The sequence below is a fragment of the Chinchilla lanigera genome, unplaced genomic scaffold (genome assembly GCF_000276665.1).
Source record: "Chinchilla lanigera isolate Chin_1 unplaced genomic scaffold, ChiLan1.0 scaffold00014, whole genome shotgun sequence".
Taxonomy (NCBI): Eukaryota; Metazoa; Chordata; class Mammalia; order Rodentia; family Chinchillidae; genus Chinchilla; species Chinchilla lanigera.
The window spans coordinates 23,974,420-23,988,978 of NW_004955415.1; the positions used below are offsets into that span (position 1 = coordinate 23,974,420).

Consider the following 14,559-nt stretch of genomic DNA (forward strand, 5'->3'; position numbering starts at 1 on the left):
CCCTTCCTTCTTCCCTCCATCCATCTCTAGATCTCCATCTTATTTGCAAAAGGTGTACCTCCCTGACTCCTATCATCTATCTTTTATTTTGCTCTTTGCATTATTTATACTTTCTCTTGTTTCTCATACAAGAGAAAACATGTAATATTTAAGTATGTGTCTGATTTATTTCACTAAGCATTATGGTCTCAAAGCATATTCTATAATAAGTTTTAAAAAAGAAAATTGCTGATTGAAAGAATTCAAAAATTTTTCTCAATCTTTTCTTGTATAAGAAAGACAATTTTGAATGTATGTGTGCACAAACAATGAGAGAACGCTCAATGAAGTGCTGGGAAGTTCTCTGGGTTGTAGAGAGAATGGTAGTTTTCCTATTCTTCTTGCCTCTTTATATTTACCATTTTCAGGCAAGGAAAGTTCCTTCAAAATTCTGTTAGGATATTTAAAATAACTATCATCAATGCAGCACATAAGATTAGGTTAGACAATATGCTGAATGCCCTCTGTGAACATTATTCAAATTTCATGCAGCTCTATGTGTGGTAGTACCTTTTGTGACTCTGGTTTATAAAGAAACTAGAGCTTGTAACATCACATGACCAGTAAAGAGTCTGGATTTCAACCTAGGTTCTGTGAAGCACTGCAGACTAGAGAAGTTTGGAATATATTCATTTCCAAAATTCATATAAACTTTATAAATACGCACGTGATATAGTAAAGCCCAAGTAAGCTTGTTCCCTAGCTTTGTTCGGCCAACAGTGATACCTCCAAGCCATTCAAAGGCAACAGAAACCAACTTAGACATCAGAGAAGTTGTATTTCCCTCATGGCCAGGGATTTGTCCAGCCTTGAACTTCTGCTGCTGCTGCTGATAATAATAATAATAGTAATAATAAAAGGCAAAGATCAGTTGCCTTGTGTATGGACTGGAGAATGAGGGGGAAATATTCAGACCTCTAAAATCTGGCCTGTTTCACATTCCAAATTACTATTACTCTCTTCTTCTTTCTCGTTCCCTTGGTTTGCAATCTTTCATTTTTTTTTTGTCCTTGAGGCCTATTCAGTGATAATCAAACACCCAAATTCTCAGTCTCCTACTTTATGTGCATGTGGTCTTTTACCCCTACACCTATGCGCTCACCCCCAATTCAGTCACAGACATTTCCAATTTTTGTTGACATTAGACTCATGTTTTCAAAGGTGATTTTTACTATGAAAGCTCAGTGTGACAGGAGTCCCAGTGAGAAGCCAGAGAACCGATGGCCCCTGAGGCAGTCCAGGGCTACAATCTGCTCATTTAGCAGAGGAAGATGAGCTGTAGCAGTTCTATTTCAGTCTGCGCCAAGTGAGTGGGAGTGGTCATCTAGGTGTTTGCGAAGACCTAATTTACCCTTGTGCCTTATCTAGCACCTGGCCAGTTACCCTGCAAAAACATGATCTGTTTTTGTTGTGCTTCTGTAGGGAGAAACTGTGAAGAGATTTGGTTTTTATTTGGGTAGTTTTAATTTTTCCAGCTCACTTTTAGGTGAGCACAAATGTTCCAGAGTGCCTTTCTTCCCTTCTGATCTCTTTTCTTCTAAAGCTTGCAGTATGTTAACATTTACCAGCTAGGAGAGACTGTTTTTAGCATTTCTTTCCAGCCTTGTGTTTACTGACTTTGAATTTGTAATACGAAATCGGGTGGAGGGGGAGTGTTTACATTAGTGAAAATGGAAAATGCAACATATCTGGAACTCCCTCAACCAAAGAAAATTTGTTTAACATTTGCCAACAATCACTTTTATCACACTTCTACTCCTGCTTACCATAGAAACGAAACACACACACACACACACACACACACACACACACACACATGACTTGGACCATGGGTTTTCTTCTATGGAGCTATGGGTTTGCAGGGGGAACTAAGTTCCTCTTCTCTTCCATCTTGAGTTTTACATTTATTTCCAAAAGTTCAAGTTTAGGCTAACTTGTCTCTTTCTCTCCCGTAGTGGATGGCTGCATTCACAGGGCAGCAGGCCCCTGTTTGCTGGCGGAATGCCGTAACCTGAATGGCTGTGAAACTGGACATGCAAAAATCACCTGTGGCTACGACCTGCCTGCAAAACGTGAGCACAACTTTTTGGAACACTGTTATAAACTCATATGAGAACTCTTACCTGTTTAATTCCTTGAGTGCAAAATTAGAAAGTGATATGATGCTGGTGATGTTTAATGAAATGTGTTTGTATTCATATTGTGTGTGTGTGTGTGTGTGTGTGTGTGTGTGTGTGTAAAACTGTAGTTGATTTTTTGTTCAGGCCTTTAACAGAGTGTCTCTGAAACATGGAAATGAAAATGAGCAAAATATACATTACAGTATTTAAGTGCTGCAGGTGACAGCTTCTGGAAATGATGCCAATTTCTTATTTCTTGTTCAGGTTTCTTGATTGTGGATGTGTTTAGAGCAAAGGAGATCAAAGTGATGTATTGTATTTTCAGCTGCCATGTAAAGGCTGATTGGCAATTACAGCCAAGGCATCTGTCACACTTTGCTTTCAGGAAAAGCCAGTGGAATGTGGTTGTCACTGTGAGAATGTATTTGCTCTGTGAATGCAGAATGGTCAAAATTTCCATTATATTTGAATAGACAGAAACATTGCATTTGATTGACCTTGTTGCTTAGTCATTTAGCCAACTAGGATGGGTGGTATAGAATAAAAAATACTAAGAAAGAAACTGATTAAAAGTGCAGCTATTTTAATCACATAATCTTCAAGGGTCTTAGGATGGAAGCTGGGGTTTCATTGTGCCATTGATCCATGCATTGACCCATAAATTGAGACACAAATTTATTGTTCACTTGCTTTTTATGATACGGCCTGGATCTGTGAATACATTTTATGTAAAGATAAAGCTAGCTTTTTTTTAAAGTAAGAGACAAAAAATGATTAAAAATTTTTAACAAAACTTATAAGATACAGTTTAGATTCTGTATAGACAGGTTGTCTTAGATGGAATTTTCCATGGCTATGCGTGAACAGAGAGACAGTGTTATTCTAAAGGTTACTTGCAAAGTATGTTTAAATTTGTGGATTTTTAAAGTAAAGAATGGCATATTAAAATAGCATTTCTTTTTATAAACATTGTAATACTACATTCTATATTGCTCGTAGGAAGTTACTAGTGAATATATGTCAGCTATATACTATTTAATTTATCTTTTAATAACTCCCCTATTTCTTTGTTTGCTAGTGTTTTTAACAAACTTGTAAAAGAATCAGATGATGTGCTAAATGGCCTATCACTCTTCCTTGGAATATATATTTATGTCAAATAAACCCTGTGTGGACAATGGTGTTTACAGCAGTCATCCTTCTGACTCTCAGAGCTGATGATCTGCATGTTAAAGGCGATTTCCTCTCCAGGATTATACAGTCTCATGCTTGCAAATGTTGATCTTATTTTTCCTAACACTGTGCTGTCTTTATGCTGCAGCTAACCTATACGCCCTGAGAATGAGCAGATTGTTAACTGTTTTCAGATTCGCATCTATCTTTAAACCAAGTAATAAGCCAGGTTCTCACTGATTCACTGCTTTATTATTAAAACACAAACCCAAATTCCCCAACGCTGAGCTTTCTAAGCATAGATAACTCACATGGAAAGAGAGCTCTATTGTATGGGTTGGCAGTGTGATAATTTTTTTTGTGCACTTGCTGATGTCTGACATTCCTCAGAATACATCATTCTGCTTCCTTTAAATATCATTCATCTTATTTCAGGATTATGGAAGACTTACACAATACCAGGTACTGAGGGACAGAAATCAATTGTCTAGTACTTGAGTTTGAGAAAGTTCTGTGATTGGTCACATCTTTGAACTCGGGTATGGTATTCATGTGGATCCAGGGGCAAGTGAGTCTTTGTGAGGCAAGAACTGTAGAAGTAGAAAGTCAGTCCACAGGACTCGACACAGAATCCACATTGTGGGGAGTAGCTGAGCTGGAGATCATCCACACATTCAGAGATGCAGCAAGGCCAGCCCCCAAAACATGGAGCACCAGAGGCGAGCCATGTAAACAAGTTGGTGGGACTAGAGCAAAGCCAGTCCAACAGGTGTCTGGCCTTGGTGTTCCTCCCTGTTAACAATAGCACAGATAGCTCTGAGAATGTTTCACTTTCAGTGTTCTCAGCCAAACACTGAGGTCTTGCACTTTTGACTCCATTGAACACTTCCCTCCTATTTACTGTGTATAAATAAAGAGGTAGACCATGCTGGGTTGTCGCTGCCTCTCCATCAGAGAGGTCGGGTCCCACCCAGTCACAACTTGCCTTTTAGCATGTGTCTCATTTTTTCTTGATCTCCCATTGTCCCTTCTGAGGAGTCCACTGGCTGTGCAGGTCATGGCACATATGAGCTGAAATGCTGAAGCCTGATACATATTCTACAGTCATGCAGCCCACAGGGCATGCTTAATAAAAACTTATCTGGCAGAATAAAAATTAGCAGACTCGCATTGCACTACCACCTCATAAAAGACACAAACAAAGATTATTTGAAAAAAAGTCTTGGTATTTCTATACTGTATATTTTTAAAGATTATTAATTGATATTAAAAGCATAAAAGAAAGGAATAGGAAAATGAACAGTAATATCTTACCTTTGCATGGCATTTTGCAGTATTTCAATACTTTAATAAACCCTTATATTTTAAATTGTGTTTTATAAACATTGTGTGTGTTCATTTTCCTTTTTCCTATCCTTGAGAGATGTGTTTCTTTCTCATCAATTTGATTCATCCATTTCAGAGTCATTAGCAATCCACAGATGTGCTTTTGTAGTAAGAGAATGAAAAGGAAGCTCATTACATACTGTTTGGATCATTTTTTCCCTCTATATTTAATAATTCTATGACAGTTTGACAGCAAAGACTGGTCCCTATCTGTCCTCTGAGACAGCAGGTTTATCATTATAGGGGTACTAAAGCTAGTCATCCAGCCACAAATGATAATATCTTTATGCATCAGCAATTTGTTTGGAAAATACTATTGTCTGGGCCATAGACCAACTTGGTCATTTTGGATGCATCTTTACTTTCTTGTATGCTTGATAAATTAATCTACCTATGAGTGGTTGTATTTGAATTACTTATATTTATAGTCTATGTTCTGTAACTTATTATCATTAGTGGAGTGATAAGCCCCGGATGCTCAATTTTTTTCTTCCCTGCTTAGAATATTTTTATTAATATTTTTGATACAAATATAACCAATCATTTTTCTCAAAAGAAATATTAAGTGATAAGAATATTAGCTAATATTTCATTAAAAGCTATTGCTAAGGAAATAGGAAGTAGACAAAGGATTATTTATGTAATTGAATTTGGGAGGATCTTCTCTTCTATAATTATAGATATTTTTTGGATTCATAATAATATCTCAACTTCCGTAGCATTTTAGAAACTTGTCAACATGTGGGGTATTTCTACAGCATTCCACCAGAACAATGATCAGCGTCATGACAGTGAGATTTATCTGTCTCAGTCACACTTCCAGTGTCAATGTCTAGCAGTGTCCCCTAACCATGTACCAAATGAATGTAAATGAATGAAGGATCATATGAATGAATTATTTCAGAACCTTTTCTCCTGGAAAATAGCTTTTTAACTTTACTTCTAGTACTTTCTATCCTCACTCCCTTGTGCACAGTCTTAGGGTTAACATACCTTTACCCAGAGTCCTTACACTTGCCTATGAGGCTCTACATGTTGTGACCTTTTCCTTTCTGACATTATCTGCTTCTGTACTCTCCCTCACTCACACAGGCTGCTTTGCTGATACTCAGTACTTCTGCACTAGCATTTCTTCTGCCTGGAATTCGACTTGTTCAGATACCCATATGGTCTGCTTCCTTGTTTGAATATGATCTCAGATATCACCTTAACCAACCAATGTATAATTGATTCTCTACTTTATTTATACTGTATTATTTATGTTGTTTGTTTATTATCCATCTCTCACTAATAAATAATGGCAGAGATTTGGGGGGATATGTCTTTTTCCTTTGTTGCTATATTTGTACAGTTTGTAAGGATGTCTAACACACAATAGAGGCTTGAGAGATGTTTGTTAAGTAGATTAAAACTAACTCTAATCCTTTTAAAGTTTTTTTTTTTTTCCTGATACCAGGAATCAAACTCACGGCCTTGCACTTACCAGGCAGGTGCTGTGCCGCTGAGCTAAATCCCCAGCACCCCCTTTTAAAGTTCTTTAATAGCTTTTTCCTTAAACACAGCCTTGTGGGCTGATTGCTGTGGGCCTTCTCTGATATACTGCCATACCTGGAACTACTTACAACCTTACAATTGTATGATTTGAATTGCTCACAGTGGTGGTGTATGTCTGTTCATGGGATATATATTTGGGGCTATCTAGAAAGCTCTTCCTTTGATCTTTTCTTTTTATCTTCTAGACTCCGTTCAAATATCTCTTTTGCCACAAAACAAGTCCTCATCCCTAAAAGTGAGTTCTTTTTTCATCAGATTCCATAAAACTACAAGTTAACACACTGAAAAACTTGTTACAGTACCTTTTATTATTATGTATGTAAATATTCTCCCTTTCTAACAGAGTTCCTTATACATAATGGGTACTATAGAAATACTTGTCATATGAATTAGTTGTTAAAAGCAGCAAACTGGTTGACAATGGTGTTAGGTGTAGTGTAAAAGAAAATTTATCCTAAAATCCATAAGAAATGATGAAATTCATATCAGTTATACATTATACTTCTAAAATCACACTTTTCCCATATATCCATTTCCAAAGTATCCTGAGAAATGTACTCTTAATAGAGCTTATCCTAATGAGGAAAAAAAAAAACAATTTATCAACTTTGATTTTCAGCATAGCTCACGTGTGTATTCTATTTCTTTAGTATTCTCCCCTTTAGACTTTAGGGCTGAATAGTCATAAAAGAAAATGAAAAGAAAAACTGGGTAGAAAAAATGGTGGAGTCTCTTTCTTTTGTTCCTTCCATTTAATCTTTTAAAGACATCAAAAGGTAGTATTAGCATCCAACTCATAGTTTTTCATTGATCATTTGAAGGAAAACTAGGTGAGAGACCACAGCATAATATGTCTGAATGAATTGTATGGATCAGAATCCTAATTCTAGCCCCAGGTGTGATAATAAACAGATGATAGTAGCTTAAAAGGTACTGTTGATAATAATTATTACTTCTTTCATGGCCTTCATGAAGAAAGCATAGGACTTTTAAACACTTGCTCATCACTCTTTTTGAAATTCCTGTGAGGAAGTGACCTGACAAATAATGACACTTTCTTCTACCACAAAGGGAAATTTAGGTATAGAGAGATTAAATCTACTGCTCGCAATAACCAGCAAAATCCATAGTAGAGGCATGGCAATGGCCAAGCACCCCTAAACCAGGGAGATAGTCATAGAAGGTATTAGCCAGACCTGCTACCTTTTTTTGTAAATAAAGTTTTATTAGAACACAGCCATGCCACACACATATTGTTTATGCTTTTATTCATGTTACTGTACTGACCATTTGGTACAGGGATTATACTGTCACAAGACTGAAACATTTACTATACGCCCTTTCCAGAAAAAAATTGCCAACTTCTAGTTTATAACAATCTCGTAATAAAGGTGAAAGGTGAGATTCACAAGGCTCAAATATTTATTGAATTTTATTAAATGTATGTGATTTAATCAGATCATAATTGACAAAAATAGGACAAAGTTCCTGCCATCTATTTTGGGGAACAGTCCATACTTCTGTTGCCTTAAGAAAACATCCCCTAGGGAAGATGATCTGAAACCCTCTTGATCTTTCAAATCATTAGGCCACCTTGAAAAATAATTCTTGTGGGAAAAAATGGTCACTTTTTTCAGTAGAGCCCAGAACCAGGAAGTGAATAAGTCAAGTCTCTGAAGGGAGAGTTAGTTTAAAACAACAGGGTATTAGGCAATAAATCTTTACTGCTGGTTTTCTCCAGTGGGCATAGCTAATGTGCTGAAAGGGAACCTGCAGGCCTGAGGAAATTTCACTTCTGTAGTAGGTAACTCATGACTCTGAGTTAGTTCTCTGTTAAGGGTGACCTGATTTCGGACATCGTGGGCTTTCCCAGCAGGTGTCTGATTGTGAAAGCAGTGAGTAGGCATGCTGCTAAGAGTCCAACTCTGCCAGCCTTGATGGAGACCTGAGGGCTCTCAGGAGCCCCTTCCATAATTAAACGACTTCTATTACATGAAGAAAAAATGGCTTTTGAAGAATATAAAATCATCTTCCATCCTGAGGATAGGATTGTCCCTTCTAAAATCAACTGTGATTGTTTTGTTTTCTTGAAGTACTTTGGAAAGTTAGTCTGCTTGAATCCATTCCTCCATAATTACCACACCTTTTCACTTCTAGTAAGCAGTTGCATGTATTGTATCACCTAGTGATCTTAATGATGAATGTGGAGGTACGGAAAGCAGAAAGATTATAAAACATACAGCTGCAGCAATAACAGCACCAACATCTGGGAATTTGATCAGATATAATGCTCAAGCCACCTTCCCCAGCCTGACTGAGTCAGAAACTTTGGTTTAACAAGTTCTCCAAGTAAATCTGCACACTCAAATGTGAGGACTATTGCTGGAGATAGTTGAGGGGGGCATCCCAAAGAGCAGTTCCTTGTCTTGCATACTTTTGCGTCACAGACTTAAGAGAACTCTGACATGCTCCTTATTTTCTTTATGGTGTTTTCATGGCTAGAGATAAGGTCTGTATTTTTTTTATCTGTTTATTGCCTATTTTCTCAGACAGAATAACATTTTAAAGGGGCAGAAGTCATGTAAGTCTCATGCTTGGGATCCTTGACATCTGACATAATACCCCATGCAAGTGTTTGCTCTCGATGTATATTTACTGGAGGAATTAATGACAGTGGCTTTGTTGCCTCCCTTCCTTTGTCATTAGGTGCCACTGTAGGAAACCAACCAAAATAAAATTCAAGTTAGGGCTACCTGGTTCTTCAGAGCCAGAGGTAGTACTGCTGCTTCTTTTAGCATCTGTTATGTCATCACCAAACATGCTCCTGCTCAAAGGTTCTAGTTGAATAAGAAAGCACCAGTAAAAACCTGCTCAATGTCACACATGTATCCTACACATTGATTATTTGGACCCATTCTGATAACATAGTCCATGCTTTTATGAAAAAATAGCTCTTCTAATACTAAATTGTGTCTTTCAAATGTATCTACATGTCTAAAACAACTGGTATTTATGTTGTTGCATTACTAGCTGCGTGTAGAATAATAGATGTACTTTGCTAGTATATTATTTACCATCTCAGCTGAGCTTCAGAGGACAATGTCTATACCTTCATTTCCTATGTGATCAATAGGAAATAGCAGTGTAAATCAATTCTGGGTAATAATGTAAATTGGCTCTTGAAGGCAATTCCCGCTGTGAAATAAGTAGTTAGCAGCGACACTGGCATTAACTGCAGTGGGGGTAATCAGCCTTTGGATGTGTTTAATCAGAGTTATCAGCTAAGATTAAAAAGAGCCATTGTTGTGCAGGGATAATCATTTTCAGGACTTAAAAGATGAATATGTGAAGGTGTTCTCATAAATTAAAGCCATCAAGTGGCTTTGAGTAATTTAGGATGCTTTCAGGTCAGGAACAAGCAAACAGGAAAGGTTAATCTCAAGGCCACAGTCGTTAATGCACGGAGATGGCAGGATACCTTTAGTGGAATAAGTAGTGAGTGCTGAGTTAAATGAAGATCCTTGAGCCATCAGTAACACATATGATTTGATTTAAAAGTAGGCAACAGAACAATTTGTAAATGTATTAATTATCCTAGTAAGGAATCACTAATTCCAAAGATTAAGTATTGGTCAGCTTTATGATTTGATTAGAGGTGTTTCCAGTTAAAAATACCGATGGAACTAAACTCTGCACTGTAGAATAAAAGATTGATTCCGTGTCTAGAACATTAAACATCAAGGTAGAATTTTTGAGGAAATATCTGAATCCAGGATATTCTAAGTGTTGCTAAAGTTCTTTATCCTCTGAGTGTGAGTTTCCACATCCATGATTATCTGGGGTAGTGGTATCTGTCTCAGCAGAGTCTATTAAGGAATATACACAGAACCACTTTTTAATACTGTAAGACATCAGAGAGATAGATATATGACCCTATTATTATTTATAAAAAACTTGGCATATTTCATTTGCTTATTCAGCCTATGCTTATTGAGTGCTGACTCTGAGCCACAGGGCTTTTCTAGAAAGTAGAAGACTATAGTAAAGAAGACAAATGAGGTCCCTGTCCTCTTAGATCTTAGGCTGTAGCAGAGAGAGGTGATTATGTAACTGCAAAGTATCTCGCATAATGGCCAGGGCTATGAGGAGAATAGAGCACAGCAATAGAATGAGAGCAAGGGGGAAGGAGCTGATGGTCATGGAAGGCCTCCCTGAGGAAAGGATGTTTGGGCTAAGAGCTATGCTGCTCTCTGGAAGAAAATCATTGCAGACAGTGAAAGTACTCTACCACTGAGTTGTTCAAAAATCACCTTACCTGATGTGTAAAGAAGGCAAGTCCATGGATTTTTCATTTGTTCTTCCTTGCTGCAAATATTCTCTTTTAGATCATGAAGGTTATAATGCAGCTGATGGAGCTCACCGGATTTTATTGATCACTTAATCTTTTTTTTTTTTTTTTTTTTTTTGTCTTCATACTGTGGCTTCCCTGTGCCTCTGTCTTTTAGTCTTCTTTTGTATGGCCACTTTTCAGTGGAATTAGGGTTGACTAAAATGATCTCAAGGTTTTAAGATCTTCAAATTAATTACATCTACAAAGATTCTTTAACAAATAAGTTCTCATTCATAGATTCTGGGGTTCAGAACACTGACGTATCCTTTTGGAGTCATCATTGAAATCACTAGACACTTCTGGGGTGAAACCAGTTTCCATGTTCTGAAGCAGCCTTGAGGAGAGAAACAGCTACCTCCCATGTTGTAAGGGAACTCAGGCAGCATCTGGAGAGACTCACACAGTGAGGAACTGAGGGAGGCCTCAATGTGAGCGAGCTTAGCAAGATCTTCGGAAGACAGCCAGTAACCACAGCACATCCTCCAGCTCAGTCAAGGTTGCAGACATTTGCAGCTCTGACTGACAGCTTCATTACAATCTTCTGAAGGACCTTGTGCCTGAGCCACCCAACTGAGCCACTCCCAAATTTCTCACCTGCCAGAAGTGGCAGATAATGCATGTTTGTTTTTGAAGTTTAGGGTTATTTGATATGCAGCAATACATAGGCAGTGCAGCAACTATTGCTGAGAAGTTTATAAGTCTGGATAAGGAGCCCACTAGCTCATTTGCTGACACCTATCACATTTTCATAGTACATGATCTCCCTGGGTAGAGGGAGGCCTCAAAGGGAAGCTGAATATGAACTAGAACTTGAGGTAATGTTGCTTATTCAGTGATCAAGAAACACAATCCCATCTTCACTTTACTTCTGTTATAAGCAGCATACTAGATGGACAACTGTTATGAACACAGAATTTATCAGAGAGAGAGACAGAGAGAGAGAAAAGGAGAGAGAGTAAGAGAGAGACAGAGACAGAGATGGAGACAGAGACAGAGAGACCAAATTTCAGATTCGTAAAGAAATGTTGGGAAGAAAAGGACACAAGCCAAGCTCACAATGGTGTATTCATATTTCCCTGCTTCTATAGTCTTCACACTTGCCACTCGTGTTTTTATACTCATAGACATTCCTGGTTTTTTTTAGTTTTGTTTTTGGCAGGAGTGTGATAGGATATTAATTCAGCTTCTATCCTCTGTTAATGCCACAAGCTAGGTGAAACAGAGGTAACTTCCTATTTACATTTGTAGCAGTGCCCTTCTAAATCTGTTTGCTATAGCAGGTGGTGCATTTCCTATTAGCTCCTTCATTTTGCAGAACTACCTAGAGTTTGCTCCATTTCTAATCACATGCTATTATGAAATCCCTGTAATTTCCTAGAGCCTTTTGAAGCTTTCCTCTTCCTACCTGTGATATTTTGAGGAAAGATTTATTCCCTGTCTGTGTTTATTTTGCTTAGTGAAGATCATCAGCGAGAGCCTTAAGTGTAATTTTGCAAATTCTTTTTCAAATTGTGTATCGAATTTGTAGTCCAGTTATCCATTGGAAAGTCTGTGGAGGCCAAAGGGCTGTCTTGGCAATCCCTTCCCTTTACAGATACTCAGATTTATTTTCTCGTATTATGGCACAGGATGCCCAACCTTTGTTTTCCTTATGTAGGCAATTGTTCATGCTACGACATCGTATACATGTACATGCCACATTTCCTATACTCTGTTTCTATTACCCAAGTACATATTTCCTACTGCATTATATTATGTTTTATGACTACAGAGTCCAGGGATTTTGTGGAGCCATTTAGGAAAGCAGTCTGGGAGAATTCCAGTTTAGGAGTGGCTTGCTGTGACGGAAAGCCCTAGCATGTTCCAGCAAGTCTTTTGGTAGGCAGACAGGAAAAGCTAAGTGCTAGTGCTAGACTGGTTGTGAGGACTGTGCCTTCCTCCTCCGTATACCCTGGACATTTCCTCTTTATTATTTAAAACCAAATTTAATTTTAGTTATCTTTTTGCTAATACTATGCAGGTAAAGAAGAATGATCCAAGGCTGAGATACCTCATATCAGAATGTATCCTACCAGAAGGGTCATATTCCATGTTTATGAGATAATTTCATATAGTTATGCACATAGACATACTTTAGGGAACTACACGTCTAATATATGTTCATATTTCAAACCTTTCTTTAAATTCTTCATTGTCTGCAACAGCGATGTTTCTCAATATATCAAATTAACTGATTGTCATAGGCACCAAACCTGTTACTTTAGACACAGTAAGATCACACTCCAAGTAGCATCCTATTGTGTATGCCTATTTTGATATTGACCATCACATAGCCTTTTCTCCTCTATTCACATTTTTCTCATTCTACTCCATTCGGAAATAATGGAATCAACATTTTAAAACCTATCTCTGAGATGATCATCATAGTAAATTAGCAAAAATTTATTCACCTCTCTTCCTGAGACTATACATTCGGGGACAGTGGAGCTTTTGATAATAGTCTCACAATTCAAATACTTGAGAATAGAAATAAATCTGGAGCCAGGCATCTTAACAGTTGGAAAGCTGAGGCAGGAGGATCACAGTTAGTTCGAGCTCAGCCTAGCCTGCATAGTGAATCCAGGCCAACCTGAACTACATAGCAGACCCTGTCTTAAAAAATAAATAAATAAATCTAGAAACAAGAGGGGCTGGGGATTTAGCTCAGCGGCAAAAGCGCCTGCCTGGCAAGCGCAAGGTCATGAGTTCAGTTCCCGGTACCGGAGAAAAAAAACCAAAAAAAAAAAAAAAAATCTAGAAACAACTCTTTTGGCAACTGAAGTCAGTTTCTTCCATTAAAAAGTAGCCAATGATTTTTATTTGCTTAAGACTACCTGTTTTGCATCTAATAATCAACTGCATATTTTGGATCTAACAATCAGTTTGGTACATAGTAGATGAATGTGCCATTTATTCAGTAAACACTGAAAAATTGCCTAATATATCACATGATTTATTTATCTTTTGGAAAAAAAATAGTGTGAAAAATAGACAGGGAACTTACCGACATAAGACCAATAAGATCAGTTGAGCTGGAATGAATTAAGTGACTTGCCCAGGATCACACAGGTACTTTTGTGATAAAACCTTACTAAGAATATACATTTTCAGGTTCTTGTGGTTGTTTTTTTCCATGGAAATTTTATTTGGGAGCTCTTATAACAAAAAGATCTGATGGTGTTGCCCTTGAGTGGATGTCTTCCCTCTTCAAACTATTCTTCCCATTGATATCCAGCCTGTATCAGATAGTTGAGAACATGACTTTGGAGCCTGACATTCTGGGCTGAAATTCAGGATCTGGTTTTGGGCAATTTATTTAACTTCTTTATGCCCCCACTTTTCCATCTGGAAGTGGAGTTGAACATCTCATGAGTAACGTCTTTGCAGCATTCATCTCCCTACCTGACTGGGTGAACACTGCACGGGTTAGCTGTTTTTCAGTAAGGCTACCCTCACGCTCTTCTCTAACATGTCACCGTCACTCCCTGCACTCTTGCCCTGGTTCAGTGAACTTCACAGCTTTATACTCATCTGAGGGTATAGAATATATTTGTTAGACTTTTGTGTTGTTGTTGAATATTTGTCTCTTCCACTAAGACATAATCTTCATGAGAGTAAGGACTTACCTTACTGTTGAGTCTCCATGTCCCAGGAAAGTATTCAAGACCACCTGTAAATGAACAAGTGTCTGCAGGAAACTTTCATTGTTATAATTATTGGCAGAGTTACTGAAAGAGCTAGCCTCAGTTTTCATTGAGTTTCCCACTCTGTTCCTTTGATCTTCTAGTAACAGGCTACTAATTACAAATAGTTCAGGGAAGTGACATTGTGTATGGCAAACCCATATTTGGTATTTGG

The 14,559-nt window shown here is 37.7% G+C and overlaps 1 protein-coding gene across 4 annotated transcripts in view; it reads left to right on the forward strand.

The window, feature by feature from the left end:
* Nucleotides 1-14,559, forward strand: part of Macrod2 (MACRO domain containing 2) — a 1,840,776-nt gene that overhangs the window by 576,011 nt on the left and 1,250,206 nt on the right. For all 4 annotated transcript variants that reach the window (XM_005380889.2, XM_013512283.1, XM_005380890.2 and 1 more), the window contains one exon: nt 1,995-2,111. In XM_005380889.2, coding sequence (XP_005380946.1) covers nt 1,995-2,111 — 117 coding nt within the window. The remainder of the gene's footprint in view (nt 1-1,994; nt 2,112-14,559) is intronic.